Raw genomic sequence first — 14,520 nt, 5'->3', positions numbered from 1 at the left:
CGTTTAGGTGGGTACTACTGTCACTTCGCGCAAAACATCTGATTTTTCAAACTTAAAATGTCTTTATGTATCATACATTGCACTTGTAAGATAATACATACACACACATATTAAGAAAAAACACTATTTTTAACGTTCATGATATTTTTGATGTCATTTTTGTTATTTAAACTAGTTAAAAACAGTTTAAAAAGGTTCTGTCTTGGACGTCCGTGTGTCTGTATGTGCGGATCCTTTTTCTTGTTAACACGATAGCGACCGAAATACTTTGCTAATCGAGTCTTTTTTTTTCTCTTACGCTTGAGTATGCTCAGGAATAGAACCCTTTCATTTTTCAGGGTCTGATTCGATGTGGTTTAATTGTTATTAAATAAACAAAAATAATAATTAATAAATATTTATTAAAAAAAAATTATGAGGCGTGCACTTTTGGATTTTCCAAATTTTTTTAGATTTGGTCTTGAATATTACACGTATCATCTACTAGCTGCGCTCCGCGGTTTCACCCGCGTGGCTCCGCTCCTGTTGGTCTTAGCGTGATGATATATAGCCTATAGCCTTCCTAGATAAATGGGCTATCTAAAGCCGAAAGAATTTTTCAAATCGGACCAGTAGTTCCTGAGATTAGCGCGTTCAAACAAACAAACAAACAAACTTTTCAGCTTTATAATATTAGTATAGATTAGAAGGTTGGTTATTTTGCTTTATACCCCCTCTTAAACGATAACAATTTACAGGTGCTAGGTGGTACATCAGTAATGAACGGTATGATGTACATTCGAGGATCAAGACATGACTATGACGAATGGGCAGCTCTAGGTAATGAAGGATGGTCGTACGAAGATGTGCTTCCATACTTCATGAAGTCAGAAGACAATAAGCAAGTTGAGGAAATGGATCAGGGGTATCATGGTACTGGTGGTCCGCTGACTGTGTCACAGTTTCCTTATCACCCACCGCTCAGTCAGAGCTTGTTGAAGGCTGGAGAGGAAATGGGTAAGTTTTTATGTATTAAGTTGGTACAAACTGTGTTTTATACAGCGTTATTGTAATGGAAGATGTCTATCAAATGCTATATGAGATCGAATGAACCCCTTTTTTATCATGGTAACATTCAATATAGAATAGAAAAAAATTTCTAAAAATAAATGCGTCACATACTGTTGGCATAGCATGTTCTCGCGAGTACAATCGAATAGATTATTTATGAGTATTCTGACGAAAAGTACCACTTTACGCACACTTAAAAATTTACAACAAAAACGCTATTCAGTTAAGAAAACTGTTGCGAAATGCCATTTCGAATGTAAACCGACCATTTTCCACTTTTATACTTACTATCTACTGGAAAGACTGCGATGGAAAACTTCTCAATCGTGAATGAAGCAGTTCCTTTCTCGCTCACTTTTGCACTGTCTACTGCTTTAGTCATATTTATTAACCGACTTCAAAAAAAAGGAGGAGGTTATCAATTCGGCCGGTATGTTTTTTTTTTTTTTTTTTTTTTTTATGTATGTACACCGATTACTCCGTGGTTTCTGAACCGATTTACGTGATTCTTTTTTTGTTCGATGCGGGATGGTGTCGAATTGGTCCCATAAAAATTTTATTCGGATAGGCCCAGTAGTTTTTATTTTATGAGCATTTTTGTCTGTATTTGTAAATGTTGCAAGTGCAAGTTTGAAGTCGGTTGTTTTTAACGCAGTTATTGACTTGTTCTATCAATCTCGATATAACCCGCCTAATTTTGCAGAATCCCCTACTTTACAATCAGTTCCTAACCTTTTTCCTAACCTACTTAATTTCGAGCTACCTCCAATAATAGTAAATCATTTTAAACAGGTTACCAAGTCCGTGACCTAAACGGCGAGATCCACACGGGCTTCTCGATCGCCCAAACGACCAATCGCAACGGTTCCCGGCTCAGTGTGGCCCGAGCCTTCCTCCGACCAGCTCGACACCGCTCCAACTTGCATGTGATGCTGAATGCTACTGTTACCAGGGTTCTGATCAACCAGACAACCAGACAGGCATATGCTGTAGAAGTGAGGAACAGCTTTGGGGGGACTGAAGTTATATTTGCAAATAATGAAATTATATTGAGGTAAATATATACTTACTAACATTATAAAGCTGGAGAATTTGTTTGTTTGAACGCGCCAATCTCAGGAACTATAGGTCCGATTTGAAAAATTATTTCGGTGTTAGATAGCCCATTTATCGAGGAAGGCTATAGGCTATATATCATCAAGCTAAGACCAACAGGAGCGGAGCAATGCGGGTGAAACCGCGGAGCACACCTAGTCATTAAATATGTTATTATAATTAGATTAGATGATTTGAATTTTGATATGTGTTTCATTTTTTAACTTGATCATAATCTAGTGTTAATAACAGTAATTATTTAATTAGGTAATGTGGCACTTGTATGCCGAAAGTAAACATTGGAAATGTTTTCGTGTTTACTTTATTCATTATATAGGTACACTTCCTTCTAAATGACCTTAAAATAGATATTATCAAATAACTGTTTAAAGATATCATTTTTGAAATATGGTTTTGAATGGAAAAAAATGCTAGTTGGCAAAGTAGAAATTACAAAAGAGCACATCAAAATCTACTCACTCATTTCAAAACTCCCTGATTCTTGGCAAAACTACCAGATAAGAACATCAGTGAAATAAAGAAACTTCGTCTTCAAATCAGTTTCACCTTCAATCTAAATATTCAATTTTATACAAATACCATGGCAATTTAATAACATAGCCTATTGTGCAATTTATGTGTATTTCATTTTATATGATGTCTATAATTATGGTGTGCTCAATAAAGCTCTCATTCATTCATTCATTAATTAATTCATTCATTCATTATCTAACTTTGTGTAGTGGTGGTGCAGTAGCGACCCCTCAGATCCTCCAGCTCAGTGGTGTAGGAGACCCCGAGGTATTATCTCGAGCTGGAGTTCCACTTGTTCACAAACTGCCCGGAGTGGGACAGAATCTGCACAACCATGTTACACATTTCCTGAGCTTCACTATGAATGATAATAATACCGCGCCTTTGAACTGGGCGACTGCTATGGAGTATCTGCTGTTCAGAGATGGGCTTATGTCTGGGACAGGTTCGTTTTCTGTACTTTTAATACAATTTAAGGATATTTTTGATATTTAGAACTATTTTCGTAGTAAGAAAAACAAGAAATTATTTTGTTAGGTATGTAAAATTTTTTAGGCAATTGACTATAAGTAATAATTTTATAATGCCACTTTTTCAATCGACCATATTTTAGAAATAAATCCTTTAGTTAACGTAATTACAATTTATGTGATAACTTAAATCACAAAACAGAAAGCTGGTTAAGATACTATTCAAGCGAAACCAGTGGCATTGTCTTAACTTTCATCACATAAGAAAGGGTATGGAGAAAAGATAAATAACTAAAAGCAGAGAAGTTTATTTTATTACATTTTAAAGTTATCATAGTAACATTAAGTTTATATATTTATTTATTAATTTTATTCTACAGGGATATCCGAAGTGACAGGATTCATAAACACCAAATACGCGAACCCAAAAGAAGACAACCCAGATATCCAAATGTTCTTCGGAGGTTTCCTCGCAGATTGTGCCAAAACTGGCATGGTCGGGGAGAAACTTGGAGATGGTTCTAGAAACATCCAGATGTTTCCAGCAGTTCTGAGACCAAAGAGCAGAGGCAGGATTGAGATAGCCAGTGCTGATCCGTTCGCCCATCCCAAGATTTATGCCAAGTAGGTTATTTTTTGAAGTGAAAACTTCTTTAGCGGCGTTGAGCACTTTTTCTGTAATGGGTATAAAATCTTAAACTCGCGTCAGGACACGTGACCTGATCGAAAAAGCGTAAGACGTAATATCAAACATGCTCAACGTTGATAATCAAGTTTTCACTTCTGCCGGCACTCCCGGAGTGCAACCCGTCTTTTTTTTTAATATTTTACTTTATGATGATGATAAAAGAAAGATCACTTGTTCTGACGATCGTCAGTTATTTTTAAGATAGTAGTTGAACCAACTATTAGGTCATTGTAAAATATTGTTCATTTATAAGCTTCGAAACTACTAAACGCTTTCTTTATTTTGTTAAAATTATTAAATGAAATTTTGCAATATTCGGAATCATTTTTTTTAACTAACGATTCTTATCTTCTATTCAAGCTTTATTATTAATGTATCCAAATAGCATCAATTCTACTTTTGACCTTGAAAACCGCCAAATCTTTGAGCTGTTGACAACGCAATGCAAAGTAATAACCGGACACAATGTCAAATGCACAGTCAAATGTGAGCAATTGCAGATTATAACAATTGAGCAATTGACGAGCAATTGGGAGCGTTTAAGGAATATTGCCAATTGTTATAGTTCTATGCCAACTATTTTTGGGTGACAATATATCATAAAAAGTATTTATAGGATAAAATAGGTATATTATTTACTAATAAACAAATACAAACATGTAATTCTAATCAATATTTGAATATCAGAAACTAGGGATGGCATAGAGCAGTTGTGCATATTTCAATTATTTTCCTGATTTCAATCATTTCATCTCATATTTAATTTATCTACTGACAATATCTCTTATAACAGAATTCATTACATTCATGATTTCAATTCATTAACTATTTCATTAGAAAATCGCTTTAAAATCAGCGGTATTTTAATTCGTAATATTTTCAGCTACCTCACCCACCCGGACGATGTAAAAGTCCTCATCGAGGGCATAAAATTCGCGATCAAGTTATCCGAAACAAAAGCGCTCAAGAGCTACGGCATGAAATTGGACAAGACGCCGGTGAAAGGTTGTGAGGGGTACAGATTCGGTTGTGACGCGTACTGGGAGTGCGCGGTCCGTGTCCGCACCGGGCCCGAGAACCACCAAGCGGGGTCCTGTCGTATGGGGCCGAGGGGCGATCCGATGGCCTGTGTTGATCCGTTGTTACAGGTAGGGTTTATGTTTGACTATTTGAATTTTGAGGTTATTTTTGTGATTAATGTTTGTTTAGCTCAATCTTTTGCAGGTTTTAACAGAAAACGTAGTCTTTTAATAGTATTTTTCGAATGCTGGCGTTAGATTTTTAAACGTGTCGTTATTTATTATTTTGTTCTTTATCAGCAAATATTATGTCATTCACTCATTTCTGTGACATGAATCATACAAGCACGAGTTCAGCATCAAACACTAGGGTGCTTTTCCAACAAAGATGTGGGATTAAGATGCGTTGCGGGGGATGTGTATCTCTGGTGGAAACCTTAAGCTTTGTACGCGGCTTATGTTTTACTGTACCATTTATATTGTCTTGACCTCTATCTCAATAATTGGATCATCCACTACAGACTAAATATAATTATTTCTGTTTATTATATACTAGATTTCTGTTAGAAATAAGTTCTGTTGTATCTGTTGTAACAAAATAGCATTTATTATCTATGAGCATAAACTGGTCACACTGTCTGTGTATTGTGTAATGAATTAATAAAGTTAGTCTATTCCATATATATAAAAGTACTCTGTGGTCTATTCCAAGATGTCTTCCTAGTTTTATTAGGTTATGGACCCAGTCACATATTTGCGAGTTTTTCTAGTAGTTTTATCGTGTAAAAGTAATAATGTCGATGTCAGGCTATTTAGTAAATGTGCCAAAGTTAAAAGGACGCGAAAATTACGATGATTGGGCGTTCGCGGCAAGTAATTTTCTTAGAATCGCCATTAGCGCTGACGTCATAAAAACGAAATTACTTGATATGTGTTCGGAGGTTGGTACAACTGGAGCGGATACTGCTTTTTTGTCAAAACATCAGCGGGGAAAAAGTAGCAACACTAACCGCAAGCAAAAATCAACGTCAATGTCATACAATGACGCTTCAACCAGCAGTAAACAAATAAAGTGTTATAATTGCAAGAAAATAGGTCACTACAAAAGCAAGTGTCCAGAATTAAAAGCAAATAAACAAGTAAATGCTTTTAGTGCGGCGTTTTTCAACGGTTGTTATAGCACAGAAGACTGGTACGTCGATTCGGGCGCAAGCGCGCACATGACGTCGAATCAGAAATGTTTACTCCAACCACGACCGGTGCACGATAACAGAGAAATCGTAGTGGCAAATCAAACGACGGTGCCTGTAGTAAGTGTTGGTGAAACACAGATAACGACATGCGTGAATAATTCTCAGTACAATGTGATTGTGAAGAATGTATTGTACATACCGAAGCTCACGACAAACTTATTGTCAGTAAGCCAACTTATAGTTAATGGCAATAGAGTTGTGTTCAAAAAGGATGTCTGTTTAATATACAATCAAGTGAATAAGCTTATTGGTACAGCAGATTTGATTAATGGCGTGTACAAGTTAAACACAAGAAAATTAGAGAATTCATTATCGGCAATGTCAACCTGGCATAAGAGGTTAGGACATGTAAACAGTAAGTCCTTACAAAAAATGAATGAAGGTGCTGTGATAGGTGTTTCTTTTGAAGAGAAAGCTGACATTCAGATACAGAATTGTGAAGTGTGCTGTGAGGGGAAACAGTCACGTCTACCCTTCCCATCAGCCAACCATAGAAGTGAAAACCTACTGGATGTAGTACACTCAGATTTGTGCGGGCCGATGGAGACCAAGTCAATTGGTAATTCAAAGTATTTTCTTCTGTTTGTGGATGATGCCAGCAGAATGACTTTTGTCTACTTCTTAAAGGAAAAGAACCAGGTGTTTCAGCATTTCAAAGAATTTCGAGGTTTAGTTGAGAATCAAACAGGAAACAAGATAAAGAAGCTGAGAACCGACAATGGAGGTGAATTTTGCTCACATGAGATGGAGAATTACTTGAAACAAGTCGGTATAGTTCATCAGAAGACCAATCCTCACACTCCGGAGCAGAATGGACTCTCAGAAAGGTTCAACAGAACTATAGTTGAACGAGCAAGATGCTTGTTGTTTGAAGCTGACCTTGACAAAAGTTTTTGGGGTGAAGCAGTTAATACTGCAGTATACTTAAAGAATAGGACACCAGCCGCCAGTTTAGGCATGATGACCCCATTTGAGAGGTGGACAGGTGAGAAACCAGACCTAAGCAATGTTAGAATTTTTGGCAGTAAGGTAATGACACATGTTCCCAAAGCACAAAGACAAAAATGGGATAAAAATGCTGATAAATTGATATTAGTTAGATATCCAGATAATGTTAAAGGATACAGATTGTATAACCCAAAAACTAGAAAGATCACTACGAGCAGAGATGTCATAGTCATGGAGAAGACAGAATCAGACAAAGCTCAGATAGTAGTAAATAATAGTGAAGAAAAGTTAGAGAACAATGAAAACTTAGAAGAAGAAGAATGTTCATCAGATAGCCTAGTCTCAAATCCTAATGACCCAACTTATGTTAATGATACATCCACATCCCAAGATGATTCTTATCAATCAGTAGCCGATGAAGACTCTGTCATAGATGAAGAAGTTCAGGTACAGCAAGTTAGGAAACGTGAGAGAAAGCCAGTAGAAAGATATGGTATGACTAATCTATGTATTCTGGAAAACCTGGAAACTTATGAAGAACTGAGTTATGAATCTGCGATGAATGGACCAGATCAGGAACAGTGGAGACAAGCGATGATGGATGAATTGAAAGCTTTCAGTGACAATGAAGCATGGACATTTGTAGACAGGAGTGAAGCTGATAGAATAGTGCAGTGTAAGTGGGTGTTTAAGAAAAAAATGTGATAATAGTGGTAAAGTGCGGTACAGAGCTCGACTAGTAGCTAAGGGCTTCTCCCAGATTAAAGGTATGGATTATAATGAAACTTTTTCACCTGTATTGCGTTATTCTACTTTAAGACTACTTTTTGCTTTAAGTGTTAAACAAAATTTAAAAATGAATCACTTGGATGTACCAACAGCATTTTTAAATGGTAATATTGATGAATGTGTATTTATGGAAATACCAGAATATTCTAATTTCATAAATTGTGATAATAAAGTTTTAAAATTAAAAAAGGCTATATATGGACTTAAACAGTCGGCTAGAGCTTGGTACATGAAAGTGGAATCTAGTTTGTTAAAGTTAGGTTTCAAGAAATCTAAATATGAACCCTGTTTATTTATTAAATGTCATGATAATGTAAAGATTTATGTAGCTATATTTGTTGATGATTTTTTTGTTTTTTATAACTGTGTAAATTCTTACAAAAAGTTAAGAAGTGTATTAGAAGCAGATTTCAAGATTAAAGATTTAGGTCAAATAAAAAATTGTCTAGGCATGAATGTAAAAGTTCAAAAAGATTGTGTAACTTTGGACCAACAGCAATTTATTGATAATATTTTAAATAAATTTAATATGATTAATTGCAAAATTTCAGATACTCCAATGGAATTGAATCTTAAATTAGAAAAAGCTGTAAACGACAGTTGTAATAACTCTTATCCTTATCAACAACTTATTGGTTCACTGATGTATCTTGCGGTTCTAACAAGGCCAGATATTTCTTATAGTGTTAGCTTTCTAAGTCAATATAACACATGTTTTAATGGAACACATTGGAAACATTTGAAAAGATTATTAAGATATTTGCAAAAAACTAAACATTTTGGATTAATTTTTAAGAAAACTGAAACTGATTTAATTGGTTTTGTTGATGCTGACTGGGCATCTTGTAACATTGATAGAAGGTCTTACACAGGATATTGTTTTGTATTATCAGGTTGTGTAATAAGTTATGAGTCTCGAAAGCAAAGGACAGTTGCCTTATCTAGTACAGAGGCTGAGTATATGGCACTTGCAGAGGCTTGCAAAGAGGCCATTTATTTAAAAAATTTAATGTTAGAACTTAATATATGTAATAAAAATAAACCTTTGGACTTGTACACTGACAGTCAAAGTTCTTTAAAATTGGCTTCTAATCCAATGTTTCACAAACGTACTAAGCATATTGATGTACGCCATCATTTTGCTAGAGAATGTGTTGATAATAACCAAATTAAAGTTAACTATTTAGAAACTTCTTCTATGCCAGCAGATGTATTTACTAAGTCACTTTGTGTTAATAAACATTATAAATTCATAGAACAAATGGGAATAGGGGAAGTAAATTAAAATAAATATGTAGTTTTTCAATTGATTGTTTTTATTGTTGAAGCATTTGTAACGTTTAGTTATTGTAGCAAAAGATGTAATTTTGTCAGAGTATTTTGTTAAGAGAGGGTGTTAGAAATAAGTTCTGTTGTATCTGTTGTAACAAAATAGCATTTATTATCTATGAGCATAAACTGGTCACACTGTCTGTGTATTGTGTAATGAATTAATAAAGTTAGTCTATTCCAAGATGTCTTCCTAGTTTTATTAATTTCCGCCCGCGGCTTCGCCCACGTTTTCAAAGGAAAACCCGCATAGTTCCCGTTCCCGTGGGATTTCCGGGATAAAACCTATCCTATGTGTTAATCCAAGTTACCCTCTATATGTGTGCTGCATTTTATTGTAATCGGTTTAGTAGTTTTTACGTGAAAGAGTAACAAACATCCATACATCCATACTTACAAACTTTCGCCTTTATAAAGATTTATTTCTTATTACCCAGGTGCAAGGTATAGACCGTCTGCGTGTAGCGGACGCAAGTGTAATGCCGCGCGCCCCGTCCGGCAACACGAACGCGCCGGCCGTCATGGTCGGCGAGCGCGCTGCGGACTTCATCAAGCGGCGCTGGCTCGGACAGCATCGGGTGAGTTAAGCGCGTCACACACGGTGAAGATACTATAATATTTTACCACCATTTTTCTTTTTGTCATTGCGTACTAAGACCCCTTTTTATAGTGGGGAAATCTTCCAATTCCAAACCTAGTATCCATATAATTGAAGTAAATCTGTCTGTCTGTCTGTTACTCAATCACGCCAAAACTACTGAACCCATTTGCATGAAATTTGGTATGGAGATATTTTGATGCCAGAGAAAGAACATAGGCTACCTTTTATTGCGAAATATGTACCACGGGCGAAGCCGGGGCGGACCACTAGTGCTTTATAAATATAAATTTTTAAAGAATGTTAAAAATTCGATCCCGCGTCTTTCCACAAAGCTTCTTTCGTCTTTGGAATTTATTTTTCTTCTATTCTAAAAAATTATAAAATTCGAAGATACCAAAATCATCGCCCATGACGTGACGGTATTGCCATGACCTTGAAATTTAACTCTCAATGCGCCTAAAGAAGTTTCACTTCAAAAACCCAATAATTTAATTTGTACAAATTATGTATTATGTTCCATTATGTAACCCAAACACGCTTCGGTCTACCGTCTACCATACAGTTACAGAATACTTAATAATAGCTAACGCTGTACAGTGTACAGGTATGCGTAAATCATATTTAATCAACTGATCATACTAGATAGGCTCAAAAAAAACTGCATAGGTCTGTGGTAACACACGTGTATGGTAAGGGCGGCAAAAGTGGCGCATTGGTCGTTTTTTTCTAAAAGAATTTATCAAATAACTACGAATTTGAAAAAAAATGATAATAATTAGTAAAACATGAAAATAATGTTATTTAGAAAAAACTAAAACGAAAAAAAACGAGTTGATAAATTGAATGATATTTAAAGTAATTACAGCATATTACAATAAGCAGCAAAAATTATACGTGTGAAAGTATAATAATACCCAGGATAATTAAAAAAAAACTCCCACTTTCGACAATGTTATATTATAATTTGTGTAAGAGGCTATTACTACAATGTACTTTAAAATGAGATAGGTACAAGAAGAATTCGTCATAATTTAAGTTATACCATTTACAATTTTTCAATCATAATGGCAGAAGCACCGCCACCACCATTACAAGTAGTAGCTACACCTTTCTGTCCTTTCTTCATAACATGACATAAATGTCCAACCAATCTGGATCCAGACATTCCAATCGGATGTCCTAAGCTCACAGCACTTCCGTGAATATTAACTTTTTCTGAATCAATTCCTAAGATTCTTCCATTTGCAATAGCTACTACGCTAAACGGTTCATTGATTTCCCAGAGGTCCACTTCGCTCACTTTAACTCCAGTCTTTTTTAAGAGGTTAGAAATAGCAATCGATGGCGCTATTGGGAATTCAATAGGGTCGCATTCTCCGTCAGCATATCCAATGACACGAGCGAGAGGTTTTACTTGTAATCTTTTTGCGGCATCACTTGTCATCATAACAAGGGCAGCTCCTCCATCGTTTAACCCTGCCGCATTACCAGCTGTTATCGTCCCATTTTCCTTTTCGAATGCAGGCTTTAAGTTTTTGAACGTGTCGTAGTTTATTTTTTTGTGTTCTTCATCTTCAGCAAATATTATATCGTTCCCTCGTTTTTGTGGCACACTTACAGGCACGAGTTCAGCATCAAAAGCCTTGGCTTTGTATGCGGCTTCTGTTTTTCTGTAACTGTTCATCGCGTGCTCGTCTTGTTCTTCTTTAGAGATGTTGAATTTTTTGACGATGTGTTCACCGCAATTTCCCATGTGTATGTGATTGTACACATCAGTCAGTCCGTCGTATAAAATTCCATCTTCTAATTGCATGCCTCCGTAAGCCGTTTCTCCTCTTTTTAAATAGAAAGGAATGTTTGACATGGATTCCATGCCACCAGCAATCACGACGTCTTGAGTTCCAGTTTGCAAGCTTTGGGTAGCGAATAATACAGATTTTAAGCCTGATGAGCAAACTTTATTGATCGTCGTACAAATTGTACTTGTGGGTAGACCTCCAAATATAGCTGCTTGTCTTGCTGGTGCTTGTTGAAGGCGAGCAGAACAAACATTTCCCATGATAACCTGGAAAATTGAAACGGTTATAGTTAAAAAAAAGAAAACAAAATATTTTTTATATTTATAAACACAATATTTTTTTAAATCTTTACGTAAAAAATATTATGCGAGATATCGTGCGAGAATGAGATAAATAAATATATCTACGAGTAATGATAATTTAATCTAAGATTACGTTTACATCTGTGATTAAATTAATAATTTGATTTTAACTATTAAATTAAGTACTTTTATAGGCGAATAATAAAATGAGCGACTAAAAAAACTAAGCGACTGATGATAAGATACTGTTTTAATAGCTTGAGCGTTATGATTTCGAGTAGGTAAGCGACGAATATGGGTTGATAATAAAAAACAGATTGAGCGCACTAAAAGTGGATTGTGATTAGGTAATCCATTTGAGATATTAAATTTCTTGGTAGCGACTTTACTAGGTCAACGACTAGAAATACGTAATATAATAGAGACATTGTTTGATTTAATTAGCTTTTAATGAATAAAATTTATTTGCTTATAGTATTTCTTCAAATAGTTAGTTGATAAATAAAAAAAATGTTGTGTGGTTTTATGAAACCACGGTAAAAGTGAAACTTTCCGAACACTGCTTTATACCTACTCGGCAGCCGACCGTCACGCGACATGCGCTACACAGACCAAAAAGTTTGAGACGATGTAATAAAAGTTTCACTTTAAAAAATCGACCTCTGCCCATAGATACCTATAGTATTTTTCATAATAATAATTTTAATACGCTTTTATGAACTTCACCTGTCGATTAATCTCGATTTTGACTCACTTTAATACGTTAATAGGATAGATTTAATTCAAAAAGGATTCTTGATTAGTTTACGAAACACTAATCAAGAATCGGTGACAATACTATAATTTTATGGGTTCACGCATAAACTCATCAAATTATTGTTTTTTTTTTTTTAGTTTCTCAGGAACGCGTGGAGATCAAACTGAAATTTATATCTCATACTCAAATCTACGGTTCCTTGATGCTGTGAAAAAATCAAACTTTAACGCAATCAAAAGATACAGCCGTAAATGCTAAAAATTTTCGCAAATTTCGACATTCGCAATGGAATCAAAACCTACGGGGTATTTCCCGTAAAGACAGAGTCTTGAAATTTGGTAAAAATTAAGGTTTCATAGCACAGTTATAGGAAAAATTGCTAAAAGCTTAAATTTAAAGTAACAGCATAATAAAAAAACAGGTTTGTTCTTCTACATCCCATGAACACAGAGTCATGAAATTTAATTAAAAGCAACGTCTTATATAATACAGATATAGGAATAATTGCGAAAAAATAAAATTTTGGAATTACAACATAATAAAAATTAAGTTTATTCGGAGCCCTCGATACGCGAGTTCGACTCGCACTTGGCCGGTTTTATTTTTAAACTACATATTCCTTATCTTTTGTGATATAAAAATTAAACAAACAATTTGTTGCTAAGCGCAAATATCAAGAACAGACGAACCGATTTCGTTACTTCTTTTTTTTATGATATTCCTTGAAGTTCGAGGCAACCATTAATCATTTATGGAGAGAAAACTTTAACATGTAACCACGGGCAAAGTCAGAGCGAACAGCTAGTATATAATAATAAAAATAAATCGCCAAATGTATTGCTAAGCGCAAAAATCGAGAACGGCTGAACCGATTTCGTTAATTATTTCTTTGTAAAATATTCCTTCAAGGACGAGGATGGTTCTTAGATTAGGGGGAGAAAATAACAATAAGGGGCAATAGGGAAGAAGAACATCTACCGGGGCAGCTAGTTTAAGATATAATGCTCTAAATAAATCATAATATGCCAGCTAAGGAAAATAATGCACGACGTAATGTTGACACTCAAACAATAATTATTAGTTAGTCGTTCAAATATTAGGAAGCTGCTCATTTTGTATTTTAGTAATAACTCAAATTAATGTTTGTTTGACGCTGTTCTTTTCATTTTTCATACCAATATATATAATACATATTTTAACTATGAGCCCAATTAATTATTTTTGTCACGTAAACCTTTAATTTTCTTTCACTCGTTTAAGTACATGCTACCCTTTTTACAAGTAACATCTACAAGAGAGATTCTTGTAGAATGTAAAAATCGTATCTTATTGTAAATGCATAGACTTCGACCTTACTTTATTTTTAACTTCTAAAAGCCGGTTTGTTGTTGGTTGATAGTTTTTTATGATATAACCGGCTCGCACCGGTTTTTCTGTAGTTTAGTTAAATCATTTTCGTCTATTAAATGATAAATGATATCCAAAAGACTCACCTCTTTAACTTCCTCTTTCGGTATACCAGCCCTTTCTACTGCTGCTTTCACAGCTATACCACCTAATTCTGTGGCTGACACATTAGCTAGACTTCCTCTAAAAGACCCTATGGGTGTTCTCACTGCTGATACTATCACTACCTCATTTAGAGACAACATTTTTGATATTTTAATTGAAAAATACGCCCAACACGATTATATCGTAATTGTGTTTGTATGAGAGTGAACCGGCGCCGACCACGGAACGATGACAAATAAACTTGTACAGACGTTATATAGACTAGGAATGATGTAATCAAGATTGTGTTGTGTTTACATGCGAGATTAAATTAATAAAAAAATTGATTTTTAAATCTGTATTTAGTTATTTAACGTGATAAGTTGTATACTGTT

The 14,520-nt window shown here is 35.0% G+C and overlaps 2 protein-coding genes across 3 annotated transcripts in view; one reads left to right on the top strand and one right to left on the bottom strand.

Annotated features, from left to right (window-relative positions):
- Gld (Glucose dehydrogenase) overlaps positions 1 to 14,520 on the top strand; it is a 69,250-nt gene that overhangs the window by 39,121 nt on the left and 15,609 nt on the right. Inside the window, exons 5-10 of one of the 2 annotated variants that reach the window (XM_089708835.1) lie at positions 738 to 996; positions 1,843 to 2,104; positions 2,889 to 3,124; positions 3,530 to 3,773; positions 4,721 to 4,985; positions 9,613 to 9,753. In XM_089708835.1, coding sequence (XP_089564961.1) covers positions 738 to 996; positions 1,843 to 2,104; positions 2,889 to 3,124; positions 3,530 to 3,773; positions 4,721 to 4,985; positions 9,613 to 9,753 — 1,407 coding nt within the window. The remainder of the gene's footprint in view (positions 1 to 737; positions 997 to 1,842; positions 2,105 to 2,888; positions 3,125 to 3,529; positions 3,774 to 4,720; positions 4,986 to 9,612; positions 9,754 to 14,520) is intronic. The other variant, XM_089708836.1, reaches the window with a different exon arrangement.
- On the bottom strand, positions 10,718 to 14,384 carry LOC149479074 (acetyl-CoA acetyltransferase, mitochondrial-like). Its single transcript, XM_089708865.1, has 2 exons — positions 14,128 to 14,384; positions 10,718 to 11,841 (listed from the first exon to the last, which is right to left on the bottom strand). The coding sequence occupies exons 1-2, from the start codon at positions 14,284 to 14,286 to the stop codon at positions 10,822 to 10,824; spliced, it is 1,179 nt and encodes a 392-aa protein (XP_089564991.1). The 5' UTR covers positions 14,287 to 14,384; the 3' UTR covers positions 10,718 to 10,821.

The sequence above is a fragment of the Colias philodice genome, chromosome 21 (assembly GCF_061535455.1).
Source record: "Colias philodice isolate Cphi_HAF_F1 chromosome 21, ilColPhil1 Martin Lab GWU primary, whole genome shotgun sequence".
In the NCBI taxonomy this organism is placed as follows: Eukaryota; Metazoa; Arthropoda; class Insecta; order Lepidoptera; family Pieridae; genus Colias; species Colias philodice.
Note: the sequence above shows the minus strand (reverse complement) of the source record. Positions and strands in the feature narration are given on the sequence as shown.

Bases quoted from the DNA above. Each gene is read 5' to 3' on its own strand.
- LOC149479074 (XM_089708865.1), bottom strand. From the start codon at position 14,286: ATGTTGTCTCTAAATGAGGTAGTGATAGTATCAGCAGTGAGAACACCC. The intron at 11,842-14,127 runs GTGAGTCTTTTG...TCAATTTTCCAG, and splicing joins CGAAAGAGGAAGTTAAAGAG to GTTATCATGGGAAATGTTTG.